The 13,820-nt window shown below is 37.8% G+C and overlaps 1 protein-coding gene across 3 annotated transcripts; it reads left to right on the forward strand.

Annotated features, from left to right (window-relative positions):
* Positions 1-111: 111 nt before the first annotated feature.
* LOC109855629 (probable E3 ubiquitin-protein ligase makorin-1) lies at positions 112-13,386 on the forward strand. Of its 3 annotated transcripts, XM_020430085.1 has the most exons (7): positions 112-378; positions 625-829; positions 1,730-2,014; positions 2,099-2,417; positions 2,832-3,154; positions 3,244-3,403; positions 13,106-13,386. In XM_020430085.1, exons 2-7 carry the CDS (start codon positions 801-803, stop codon positions 13,247-13,249), a joined length of 1,260 nt encoding a protein of 419 aa, XP_020285674.1. In that variant the 5' UTR covers positions 112-378; positions 625-800; the 3' UTR covers positions 13,250-13,386. The 3 variants fall into 3 exon arrangements, with proteins under 3 accessions (XP_020285674.1, XP_020285673.1, XP_020285675.1); XM_020430084.1 differs by lacking the exons at positions 112-378; positions 625-829 and adding an exon at positions 1,090-1,365; XM_020430086.1 differs by lacking the exons at positions 112-378; positions 625-829; positions 13,106-13,386 and adding exons at positions 1,093-1,365; positions 3,642-10,636.
* The last annotated feature ends 434 nt before the right edge of the window (positions 13,387-13,820 follow it).

A 13,820-nucleotide genomic window follows, 5' to 3' on the forward strand; every position in this document is an offset into this window, starting at 1 on the left:
TTTTTTTGCGCAATCCCGGCCTAATTCAAATAGACGAATCGTCATAATCGAGATTAATGTTCGCGACGAATCTGTCGTCGCTATTGGACGGTCGCTTCGTCGTGCGAATTTCTAATCGGTTTTTTTTAACGGTTTACTTAACGTCGTTGTTGTATCGCATCTCTCCGATAAACAGAATCTCTTCTAGCAGAATTTCGATCCAAATATCACGGCGTGTATTCACGGCAAAATTTTCACATCCTCGGACCGAAAACTCAATCAACGGCCAGAGACAAATACGTGTGGTTGTTTGATTTTTCACCTGGTTCGGCTCGTGTGTTCGAGAAAATAACACGCATATCTCAGACAGAACAGCGCAATCGAGTCCGATGATCGTATGTAAGTAGCACGCGCTTGTGTATGTGTGTGATTTTCTGTATCCCGACGAAAAACAAATGGTCACGAGCGTGTGACGAGAAAATTTTTCGCAATTCAAAGAGAAATTTTCCGTTAACGGTCAAATCATTTGTAATCTTTGGAACAACGACCGCAACAGTCTTCCGTTACGTATTCTATTTGTTTGTGTTTTGTATATTAATTATTAATTAACAATTAACTGACAATAACTAACGTGTGTGTTCACAGTGTTTAAATTCGTGTCCCGTTCGTTGGCGAGATAAAACGTCATCAGCACACCATAACCGCGTCGTCACGTGGAAATCGTCACGGAAGATAATTTTTTTTCAGCAATCGAGAAGTTTCTTACATCGTTTTCGAGAAAAAAAAAACGTTCGCACGGTGAAGACGGAAAAACACAGAGGATGGCGAGCGGAAGCGAAGTACTTCGGACGTAAGTAACGAAAGAGACAACAACACGTCCAAGATTTTCTTGCTAGATGTTTAAAAGAAAACAAGCGGAGAGTCACCGAGAGCGGACAATTCCATGAGGGAGTCGTCGAGGTGATGCGTGACGTTGTTGACGCTTCGTGCGCGACGAGAGCACGGAAGGACGTGTGTGCGCGCGCGCGCGCTCGCGCACTTCGTATACATATACATTGCAATTCTCGTGAGTGCGCGTATTTGCGCGGCGCGAATCGTGCGCGTTCTTGTTGCAACAGGGGGTGTGTGTGTTGTGTGCTCCACGTCGCGGTTTGGTGCGGTTGTCTCGTTTTTCGGCTGTTACGTGGAAGCGGCGTCCCGTCGTCCCGGCTCGAGCGGGGCTCGGCGATAAGCGCGTGTCTATCTCTTCTTTCTCTCTCTCTCTTCTCTGTCCGCGGCGAACCACGCGACTAATCGTTTCGCGAAACGACGCGGTCGTCGGTCATCGTTAAGACGGAGGAGGAGCGAGAAAATGGCCGACAGTTGGACGCAGAGTGTTATTTGCCGGTAAGGGGAACGCGGGACAAACGTCACGCGACTCTGGAGTCCCGTGGAGCTTTTCCCCTGGGAAGAGCGTTCGTGCGAACAATCGCGACCCACGCGGGCAAAGGTATCGGGTCGGTGATAGGTTAATCGCAGACTCGTGTCATAACAACGTCTGATCGGTTACAATATGACCAACACAATAATATAAATATTGACAACTCACGGGCGGATGTGTGGTGTGGTTCATTTATTTTGAATTCTCCCGTGATAGATTTTCGAACGAGCGCGCGCGCGACACGGGAGCGTTTCTTACGTTGTGTTGTCCTACGAGAACACGTCTATTGTTGTTGTTCACATGTGAAATGTAAATGTGTTATGCTTTTAGGTACTTCAAGAATGGCGCTTGTCGTGAAGGAAACAACTGTCGGTATCGGCATGTGCAAGGGACTAGAAGTGACGCGAGTTCCAGTGAGGTGATGACAACGTCCGCCGGTGGCACGAGTCACGTACCAATTCATTCCACCACTTGCCGCTTCTTCAAACATGGCACGTGTAAATTTGGCAATCAGTGCCGTTATCGTCATAGTTTCGCCCAAAATAGTACAGACAACAATACAACAACAGAAAGCATCACAACCAGTCAGCATACAGTAAACTCTTTGAAAAATAAGTAAGAAAATCCAGCAATTTACTCTTTATACGTGGGTGGTTTTATATCTAGATGGTATTTACTCAGTAAATATTTTTCTTATAGAAAAGCCGACAAACGTACAGCCGAAGAATGGGTCAAGGCACCTGAATTTGTGCCCACAGCTATACCTGGATCATCTACAGACGAAACATCCTCCTCAGGGTCGTCCACGAGTACATCAATGCCACTTTCGTACGCTCATGCTGTCAACCCATCAGGCCAAGCGTCGAGCCCTGCCTTAGAACCTCTGTGCCCGTACGCAGAAACAACCGGAATGTGTAAAAACTTGAATTGCACATATCTCCACGGCAACATTTGTGATTTGTGTGGCTGTGCAGCTCTTCATCCACATAACGAGGAATTAAGGAAGAAACATACAAATGTAAATTTTTTTCATTTTTGCGCCGTGCGCGGCGAAAGAAATGTCTTCTGCGGTTCTCTTCTAAATTCGATACTCCGTCGATAATATCCGTCTGATAAGTTTCGTTGCACGTTAACGCGATAACGAAGGAGAACTGGAGGAGAAATTTATTTCTCGCCGTTAAATTTAAAGTAAATTAAATTCGTATCTATTGTTTTCAATCTCGTAATTTGAGGCTATTTTTCAGTAAATCATATCGTTGTTTTTTACGATGTCAAGCAAGAAATGACAAATGATACAAAATTTTCGCAATGTTTATGATTGTTGAAAGGTAGCCGACTTTTAATATTTCTTGTTGAAATTCAAACACGTGTACACATGCGCGCGCGTGCACGCACACACAGAAATAATATTTGAAATCTTAATCGTGCGTAGGCGTGTATGAAACGACATGAAGCGGATATGGAGTTATCTTTTGCCATTCAACGTAGCAAAGAGAAGTCCTGCGGTGTTTGTTTCGAGACCATAATGGAGAAATCATTGAAAGAACAGAGATTTGGTATATTACCGAATTGCAATCATTGCTTTTGTCTAACTTGCATCAGAAAATGGCGTCAGGCTAAACAGTTCGACAACAAAATTATAAGGGCGTGTCCCGAGTGTCGTGTTCCATCGGATTTTGTTTGTCCCAGTATGTATTGGGTGGACACGAAAGAAGAAAAAGAAAAACTGATCAGAGATTACAAAGGCGCTTTGAGGTACGGTCGATCGATAAAATTATGGTTATATATTTTCTCGTTTTGAAATTTTTGTTCCGCAATAAATTTTTAATTATTTACCGTTACAGCACCAAGGACTGCAAGTATTTCAACAAAGGACGTGGCAAGTGTCCATTTGGTAATAAATGTTTCTACCTTCACGCACTTCCCGACGGGACCAAGAAGGATGTAGGCCCGCCGGTACGACAAAGGCGCAATACCCCCGACACCGATATCGACATCTTGCACGTAAGTGTAATTACGTTTAATAATCAATACACTCTCATATTTCGTCTACATCCCGTATTTATGTATTGTGTTTACGTAGTTATTTTGCTTTTGTTGTCGTTGATGTAAACGACACACGCTGGAAAAAAAAAAAAAAAAAAAAATCATGTCATGTCGAGCTACATCCGTATATTTTTACAAATTACACTTTTAATGGTATAACGCAGAACGTAAACAAGCGGCTTTGCACTATTTACAGCAACTGATCTTGTGGGATTTCCTTGATGAAAGAGACGATCGTTGGATGTATCTCGATTTAGAAGATATTCCTTTCTTATCAGATTCTGAGGAGTCTGATTGGTCCGATTATGAGCTGTCGTTCGACGGATAAAACTAGTCGATCGACACGTAAACTGCCTTGATATCACTGTTATCATTGCTACTCTGTTGCTACACGTTTCATATCTACTTCCTTTAATTTTTACGCGCGGGTTTAGCAAATAAGAAAATTGTTAGGTAATTAGCAAAGAAAAAAAAACACTTTGAGTGATGATTATAATTTAAAGACATTTTAGCGCTAATTTAAAAGTAAACAAAAAAAAGGAGAGAAAAGAAGAAAAAAATGTGCGCTCTTTCCTAAAAGAACAATTCATAGATAAGAGATGTGTAATCGGTATAATGGTGAAACACTTTGTTGAGTAGGTAACTTCTATTGCATTATGTTTCTGTACTATCCTGTATATGTGTATGTATATGTGTACACGTGTGTGCGTATGTACATATGCATGTACGTGTGTGTATATATATATATAAAACTGAGACATTGTTGATAATACTTATTGAAAATTCATATTGAATCGAATGCACTCGCTACAATGAGAAGAACGTAGGTCTGATTTGCCTCTTGGGCTAGGCGCGCACATGTGATTCTCCGTCGCCGCGATTTCAAAACGATTCAGGTCGCGGGAAGATGCGCGCACTGACGACCAAGAGTCTCAATTTTGGCATTTCGAAACCTGGATTTTTTTTACAAGTGACTCCGCTGTTAACGCTTGAAATCCTAGAACATACATCTTGTGTGAGTCTGCGGGAGGAGATCCTGTGCGTTTTTATTCGCGTTCAATTCTAAGACATGCAAGTATCGGCATAAATTGAAAAAAGGAAAGCATGAAATCGTCATACAGGCATATCTCGACTTACGACGCTTCGCACAGTTCTACGGGCAGAGTTGTTGCTCCTCGGTTGTTTCTTACCCCCCCCCCCCTCCGAATCACGTCACTCACTTCGAGGTTCTCACTTAGCGCCGTGACGCTATCGTGCAATAGGAGTCGCTACCTCGCGACAGCTCTCGCTAATTCGCAAACTTGATAAAAACCAGTTTTCTTCAGACTTCTTTTATTTCAATCGTCAACACAGGAGCGTTTATGTTTTTTATGAAATCGCATCAGTAATGTCTCAAATAATATCTCAACAAGAAAACGTGCAACTCTTCATACGCAAACGACATTGACGCCCTTGTCTGTGCATTGTTGTCAATTTTCAACACGGTGCTTTTCCGACTCGCGAACGTTGTCGAGTTACGACGTCCTTCTTCGGAATCGAAGGTGACGTAACTCCGGAGTATGCCTGGTTTGTTTACAGTCCGAGGTGTTCTTGATTTTGAACGTTTTTGATTGAAAATTATTCGATCACAGGAGAACCGTGCGATTTTCGCAAAAGGTGTGTGTGTTCTAGGGTAAAAAGGCAAAGAACAGCGCGAATAAAGAAATATCTATTTTATCGTTAGCTCCGAGGTGGACATCTGAAAGGACAATTTTCTAAAAAAAAAAAAAACAAAAAAAAAAAAGAAAAAAAGAAAAAAACGCAGTTATTTGTATAAGTATAAAAGAGAGAGAGTTTCGCAAAACTGTGTGCTACGATTGTACAAAGCAGTAGGTTTTGTTATAAACTGTTTGCATATTGTATATACTATATATATATGTGTGTGTAAAATGATCGTTAAGAGAGTCAACTCCCCGATCGACGCCAAGAATTGCGACTGAACAGGACGCCAGTAAACGCACCGTTCGTTCGATGTCAGTGTGATGTATCGTTTCGCGATAATCGCGTCGCTTGGAAAAATAGGACATCGGTTGCATTTGTATTTTTGTCACTGCGATTATTTAGTCGTGTGTGCGCGCACTTGTACCACATCGCTTGTACCATCGTTGGTCCCATTGTTGTTTTGTTTCGCGACTGAATAATCGCGCGACAGAAAATCGCGTATGCGCGCCTAGTCTTTATAAACTTACATCTTTAAATTTACAAAAGCACGAGAGAGAGACGCATTACAGCTCTAATAAATATTATCTTCAATTTATACAAAAAGAAATGAATTCGATGGAAATTACCTGTGAAAGAAAATGTCTCAACGATGCCGATTGTATCCTTGTGTATAAAATGGCTACGAGAGATCAACAGTTTCACTAGTAATTGCGGTGCATAGCTGAAATACAATGAAAAAAAAAGGATTAAATAAACGTAAAACAAAGTAGTGAGATTTTCGTTAAATGACACGTCGTAATTTCGGTAAATCACCTTCTTCGTGTGCTTCGTCACCGTGTTCTATCGGTATCCTGGTGAATGTGTGTTCTAGCAACTATTATTAATTCAGTGGTCCAAATTTCAGAGTAAAACGATCTATATATGTATATATACATCGATATTTTTTTCCGACATTCTTTTCCTCGTAGAGTGCAATATTGGTTTCTTTTTTTGTTTTTGATTTTTGTTTTTAATACTCGGTAACTGATTATTGCTATTAAACGATTCAATCGATGCATGCAGTCTGGAGGCCATCTATATTACGCAAATCGACTTATCATCAAAATTAAGCAAAAATCGCGGTAAAAACAAATTTTTTAGTAACTCGGCACATCCTAAAGGAAGAAATTGATTTGTTTTCTTTTGTAAGAGAGATGGGGGAAAGTACATGATCAGATATATCAAGATAGTTGAAAATTAGTTTTAGTGTAATTTTATTATTCTCCGGATTAAGAGGAAGTTTTCTTTTTTTGGGTAATGTTAGTTTAGATTAGATTTACTCTGTAATTTCAATAAAACAATTGTCATATTCAACGATATTACATTTTATATGTACTTAATCAATATGTAAAAAAAAAAAAAATTTATTTGACAATGTGCGTGAAATGAGATTTTAAAGTAAATATATTATAAAACAATTGCAAAGAACACTACAATTGTATCGGATTAAATTAAAAAAAAAAAAACAAAAAAACAAAAAACCAAAAAAAAATTTATATTTGAATCTCCGTCGTGCACACACACACGTAGCCAATTGTTATCAACCAAACGGATTACATCCAATAACAAAAATTGTTTTTTCTTTTTAAGCACAAACCATGTCATGTGAAAAAAAATAATATTATAATTAATAGCTAAAAACGTTTCTTTTCAATATCGCTCGTGTGATTATAAAACTCGTCTCGAGACTCACAACACTATTCGTATCTACGTATAAAAATAGGGAAAACTGGACAACGATGTATTACGATTTATGTGATCAGTGTGCATTGTTAGTTCAACTTATCACTAGTTATCATATCGAAGGTACACACATACACACACACACACACACACACACACACACACACACACACACACACACATACACGCGCAATTTACAACTGTTGTCCTACCTCTTGCTATGGCTCCGCAAACCTTTATAATACACATTTCTTTAAATTATTACAGTTGTATAGCGTTATATGTGAGTAACATGTATTTCTAAGAGACATATATGATGAGAAAAACAAACGGTGTGTGAAGTGAATGTGATACATTATTATGTGTAAGGATGATATATATGTGTGTGAGAGAATACGCCAATTGTTTGGTATCTGTGTATACGTATGGAACTGGAGAGTGCGCGAATGGAGTATTAAGTACGAACACATAAAAAAAAATCTGCGAAAAAGAGACAGATTATCAATAACATGTGGGATTAGAAACAAAAAAAAAATATAATAAAGAAACTGCTTTTCCTGAAATTCGCACTTGTAGATTCAAGATTTCAGGAAACAAATTTAGTAGGGACGCACGACGGATTTGGATCCACGACATAGAGCCATGCTGGGAATCATCGACGATGTGATTGTTTTTACACGCATACACATGCGCATACACGCACAGACACACACACACACACACACGCATACACTTTAAGGATTTATTTATAACATATGATAGTGATGTCGCGTTCTCTCTCTTTCTCTTTTAACACATTTACGCTTTGGAGAACATAAAAAAATTCTTCTTTATGTAAAACGGCTAAAACTGACGAGAGACGGTACATAAGAAAATACCAAAGAAATACAATATTTACTTTTTAGCATTGAATTTTATATGAGAAATTCTTTAACGTTTCGTTGATACTCATCTCTCTATCTCTTTATCTTTCTCTCTCTTTCTCTCTCTTTCTCTCTCTCTCTCTCTCTCTCTCTCTCTCTCTCTCTCTTCACACTAATATATATATATATATACATACATATATATATATATTTTAACTGTATAATATCAGCTGTATAATATCGTGTTCTAAACAGTTCCTGCTTGCAAACCCAATTTCATAATTCACGATAGGAAGTAATCGGTTTTTTATAACAGTGGGCCATCGGTATTTGCCTTTTGAGAGTTTATGTGATTATAGAGAACAATATATATCATTTATCGCTCTAAACAAAAAAAAAAGATCAGGTTTCTTAATCCTCGTCAAACAAAGCGTTTTATCGAACCAAATCTTCTCTGACAATGCGGAGTATCGTTTACATTTTCCATAGAATTTTTATGCTGTTAATTTTATCGATAATTGTTAGTGGGAAACGCTTATTGTTACCGGTAATGTTTATATAGAGCTTTCTATGGTACGCTGTGCGTTTCGAACGGCTATTTTTGGAACCACTTTCTTCAACAACCATAGATTTCCGTGGAAAAATAAAAATATATAGGTGTTTAAGCAAGTTTGAATTGTAAAACCTCTAATGGAATTTATATCTATGAGAATATATCGATTCTTAACTCTTAAGTCACTTATGAGTTCGAGAATAACGGAGTATACACACGTATCGTATCATTGTAGAAAGAAAAGAAAGTTAACTGCGTTGAAAAAAACAAAAACAGAAAAAAAAAAGCAAAAATTAATCGTTGTGCATGTATTTTTGTCACTGCCAGTTTTATTTATCTCAAACTAAATGTAACTGCCGCTTATTTGCTGCAGTGTTGTCAAACCCTAAATGCATAAAACGAACGAAATAACTGTAAGACGAAGAGTCGATGTTTGTAAAATCGTTTAACGATATTCAACGTGGTTTACTTTGAATGTTTGTTTTCGGAGTTATTTTAAGAGAACTCTTACTTAATTTAAATAAATATACAGCGTATATATATGTACTTTATATGTATGTATTGCACATCGTATGTAATGGTATGTACAAAGTGCGGCAACTTGTACACAGTTTGTGATACAACCGGAAAAGAGTTGAGTACAAAATTAAGTCAAAAATGTAAAATAAGGTTTGTTCGTGCGAAGCTTAGTTTTCAAGAAAGAACCTTTCTTGAATTTTGACTTTAAATATTAGAAAAAGTGATATTGTATTTACTTCTTGTCGTTCGCTTAATTGACCTCAGCGAGTTGTTATACATCAAATGTATTTCAATACATAGAAGTTTGTTGTTGTCAATTTGAAGCAAGCGCACTCTTTCAGTTCAGTAAATTTCAATTTATTGAGTGAAATATTCTGCTCTTCCTAAATTAATACATTTATAATAATTGCTATCGCAAAATATTTGATGATAAATATTGTCAGAGATAAATTAAGCGCGACATAACTTAAATACGATATTAATTGTATCACACATGTCGCACACTTTGTGTACACAAACTATTATTTACTTAAAGCACATATATATAAATGTATATATAAATATATATCACATAGGTAAATACTTACATACTTATACAATTAATTTTCGAAAGTCGTAATATTCTGTGTGCGAGTTTTATTATGTGAGAAGTTTAAGGAAAGCTAAGTTTTATTATATATAATTTTACTTGGTTTAAGTAATTTCAAATTAACAAATGATAAAACAATATTTTTGAGAGGATGCTGGAAGCCGAACTTCACGGAATAGCGTCTTCGTTTAGAGGAAACTAAAGAGCGGTCGTTGTCTCACATTACACAAGTGACATTAACCATCGAACATGTCAGATATTCTGCTGGCACTTCACATCTCATTCTCTTTTTCAAAAAGCTTTTAAATTCTTGTCCAAAGGTTTCATTATATTCTTCTGGGTAGCGAGAGATAATCATTTTGTTTAGGTTTAAACTGAGAATTGTATTTTTAAATCAAAAAGTAAAACTGCAGCTCAGGTTGTTCATCGGAAACAGTAATCCCAAAACAATGTCGGTCAGCATCCTCTGAGGATCCTTCCAAGGATCCGCTTATAGCAGTCGTGTTGGTTCGCGATGTCAGAAACGAGAAATGTCACAGGAGGATCGATCTCACAATCCTCGATTAACTTAATCGGCCGATTAATCCATCGGAATTAACCAATCACGATTGACACTTGATCGACCGATTAGCTTAAATCGAAGATTAGACAATACCGACCCTGAGGCGTTTCTCGTCGTTTCTGACGTCGTCGTGAAGCAACGTGGCTGTTGTGATATAAACAAACTTGATATTTCTATCTCACACATTAAAATAAAACGAATTAAACTGTAAACTAAATGTACCTGTATTAAATTTTGTATTAGTAAATAGTATTCGTTTTCTTCTTTTTTAAGAATCCAGATATACGCGCGCAATTTACAGATTGTTAATTGTTGTAACTGCAACAATCTTCATATTACACGAAATTCGAGAGAGAGTGTCTCGAGAACATGTCCCTCTTTTTCTGGCTTATTGTCCGTATAGTACAATATGTGAGTCTCTAGGATAATATCGTTTTTTTTTTAGTTGTATATCATAGTGAACGTATTCTCTTTCCGATTGTCGAGTTTTTCGAAGCGTATTATTTATTTTTATCATGTGTGTTATATATTTAAAAAAAAAAAAAAAAAAAACAACTGTTGTATGTCGAAAAAACAAGAAAAAAAACAAAAAAAAAACGCTCAAAGTCCTGCGAAATAGGAAGAGGATAGTGACACTTAAGTTTTTTAAGGAAGATGTAATTTATACATATACACAAATCGATCGCAAATTATTTCTCTATATCTCGTGATTAAACCTTATATTTTTGTAAACTCAGCGCGCGCGTTACACAATACTTACGTTATACGAATAAACGGCTCCGTAAAGCACAGACCGATATAATATAATATATATATATATATACACATACATATATATATATATATATACATATATATAAGTAAAAACTCTTAATTACTAGGCTGCGCTATACTATAAAAAGAAGAGATAAAATCAACGTCGAAAAAAAAAAAAAAACATTGTTGTGCCACAGCTTGTTTCTTACGTTTTTAATAGATCATTGTGAATGTCTTTTAGCCAATAAATACGTAGATCAAGCAAACAACTGTATTTTGTTCTCATTACACGAAAACTGCGGGATTAAATTTGAGAGTAAGCCGCAAGCAAAGTAGCGCACACATTTCGATTCGTTCTTTCCGCAGAAAATACAAATCGCAAATAGAAATAGAGCATTTTATATAGTTTTTAATGCGGGAATAAGTAGTTTTTATTTTGTTTCTCTTGTATGATAGTACAACTTTTTTGTTATTGGATGTAACTTACAATAAAACATCGGCGATATAAGCCTCAAAACAAAGAAATCAAGCGTTTTCGTATATCTTTTTGTTATTGTTTTATATTCCTTTTTTGTTCTCCTGTAATTGTTCGTATTTTGGCGAGCACAAAATTTGCGATGTACGTCTGTTTCCTTCGTGTTTTCGCACTGATGTTTTACCCACAAAAAAGCGATAAACGTGTGACCTGCCATACGTCAAAATTTTTTCTCCGGGCGAGGAGCAATTTGCCAACAAAGGCTACAGAGACTCCGTTTACCAACAGCCGTCAAAGCTGCACGAAACGTTATCATTCGCTAGATGGTGCACTTTGTTTAACTGCACTTTAGATGCCGCGAGATGGCGTGCATCGTCCATTGATGCAGCGGCTAATATGAATTGTTGCACTTTTGTACGTGTGCGGAACGGCGTTACTTATCGTCGACAATTTTGGGATTTTGAACAAGATTTTTGAACAAAGTCACGCGTTTATCGTCAATGTGCCACTGTTATCGCATGCGTAAGTGTGTATTATTTTTTGTGTTATTTTTTGCATTATTTTATTATCGAAACTCCGCTTATTACATCTGCTTGTAAAATCCGATCCACAGAATGTGACAGCGGCTGTTTCAATTGGCGGGTGATAGAAAAAAAACCTCGTAAATAATAGTAGTTCATGTCTGAGAGATCGAATTGGTTCAAGAGTGACAAATGTGTTTGCGAACTTCGTAAAATAGATTAAGCCAGCGGACGACCCAACAGGATGGATGGCGACTCTATAGCGAAAACACGAAAATCGCAAATATCTCCATATCCTGCGTATTTACCATTATGTAAAGTAATAAAAAAAACCTGAGTACCGTTCTTATCTTATGCGCTTTGAGTTATCTGTTTTCTGCGTCGCGCGAGCGAGATCGTAAAGTGTTTCTCGTGTGAAAACGTTTCTCTCTCTCTTTCTCATAAAAATAACGAATTTTCGTATTTTAGATCGCAAAATCACGGGGCAAAAATAGCCACCGAGGGGACATATAGCGACATGACGCATTTTTATAGAGAGGATCTGATCGGATCTGTCCCTCCGGAAATCGGATTTGTCCCATTGACAGATCCGCAGTTTTGCGGCACAACAACAATGTTTACATCTCTCGGTTTGCGACTTTGTTACCACGAAGAGGGAGGGTACATTGGGACTCGATCTCGGGTAACTAGAACAGAAAGTTAATCAGGACGAGCACGGTGAATTAGCATATAAATTCGACGAAATAGTCTCTATACACACGCACATACATATGCCTATATATGTGTATATATATATATATATATATATATATTCTCACACGCGCCTTCAACGATATGTGGCAGCTATCTCGAGATCACTTTGAGTCGACAAGATACACGGGAGGACTATCCTCTTTGTAGGTTTGATTCGTTGCCTCTCTTTGTGTTTCGCCGTTTGTGTTCGGACGTTTGCTTGCTCACGTAGTACGAGACGTATTATTCACATTTACGAATCTAGCAAATTGAGCGAGCTCGAATGTTCTACATACATACGCTGGATTCCATTTAATGCCTGTTCACGTTGAAGTTGCATCAATAACGCCCCTGAACAACATGAGGAGGGTTGCAACTTTACGTGAGTAGGCATTAGCGGAATTTGGAGAGGAGCACAAAATTGTGTCGTCGTAATTACTATTTGCATGCGGAGTTCTTGTAATACAGAGACGACACCATTGCGTTTTGTTGTTGTTTTGTAAAACAATATTGCTTACATTATCACACACACGCGCGATGTATTTAGACAAACTTTGAAAAACACACACACAATTCTTGAGTAAAAAAAAATTCTGCGCAGACTCTATCTACTTCTTCCGCAGAAATTTTCGTGGCAGCATGGTTGAAACTTTTGAAATAATTTCAGTTACAGCGATTCTCACGGTTATTGTTCGTCGTGAAGTTCTCGATGGTGGCTATTGGAATAATTGCGGCATTCTGGGACTCGTGTGACTGGACTATTTATACACAACTCCTAGCAGCGATGTGCGACGACAATTCACGGATCTAATTATGAGGCAAGAGGTAGCTTTTTTTTTTTGAGGCGACCCGAAGTAATTAAATGGTCGTCCTTGCTCACGTTACTTTTAGAAAAAACCACGGACGAGACGGCGAAAGTAAAAACAAAAAAAAAACAAAACAAAAAAATCGCACTCTACAATGCACCGACGTTACTAAGAGGTGTGTTTGCGTGGATTCGCGCGTACGAACAGTGGAAATGCGTTTCGCGGTATAAGCCGGTAGCTTAAAGCGCGGTAAAATGTGCGGTGGTTAAATTTCCCGTGAAAATACAGGGTGTCACGGGAGCAACGAGAACGTAGGAGAAGCTGCATCGTCGTCGTCGTCGTCGTCGGCGCATCCGAAAACCGGTGTTTCTTTCACATATCACGAGAACAGGAAGAGAGAGAGAAAGAGAGAGGAGAGGATCGCAGTGATTATTTTTGTAAGAGAGCAAATTTATAGTAAGCCAACGCGACTTTATGGAGTTACACTTTTACGTGCGCCGTGTCTCTAGTCGCATTTTTTGTTTGACATTCACATGCGAAGTTGTAATTATAATATCGTTCTGTGCATAATACGTT

This window comes from Pseudomyrmex gracilis, unplaced genomic scaffold, assembly GCF_002006095.1.
Source record: "Pseudomyrmex gracilis isolate BER0280 unplaced genomic scaffold, ASM200609v1 scaffold_94, whole genome shotgun sequence".
NCBI lineage: Eukaryota > Metazoa > Arthropoda > Insecta > Hymenoptera > Formicidae > Pseudomyrmex > Pseudomyrmex gracilis.

Coding starts and splice junctions, on each gene's coding strand:
- LOC109855629 (XM_020430084.1), top strand. CDS start 1,331: ATGGCCGACAGTTGGACGCAGAGTGTTATTTGCCG. Junction 1,366..1,729: donor ACGCAGAGTGTTATTTGCCG/GTAAGGGGAACG, acceptor TTATGCTTTTAG/GTACTTCAAGAATGGCGCTT. Junction 2,015..2,098: donor GTAAACTCTTTGAAAAATAA/GTAAGAAAATCC, acceptor TTTTTCTTATAG/AAAAGCCGACAAACGTACAG.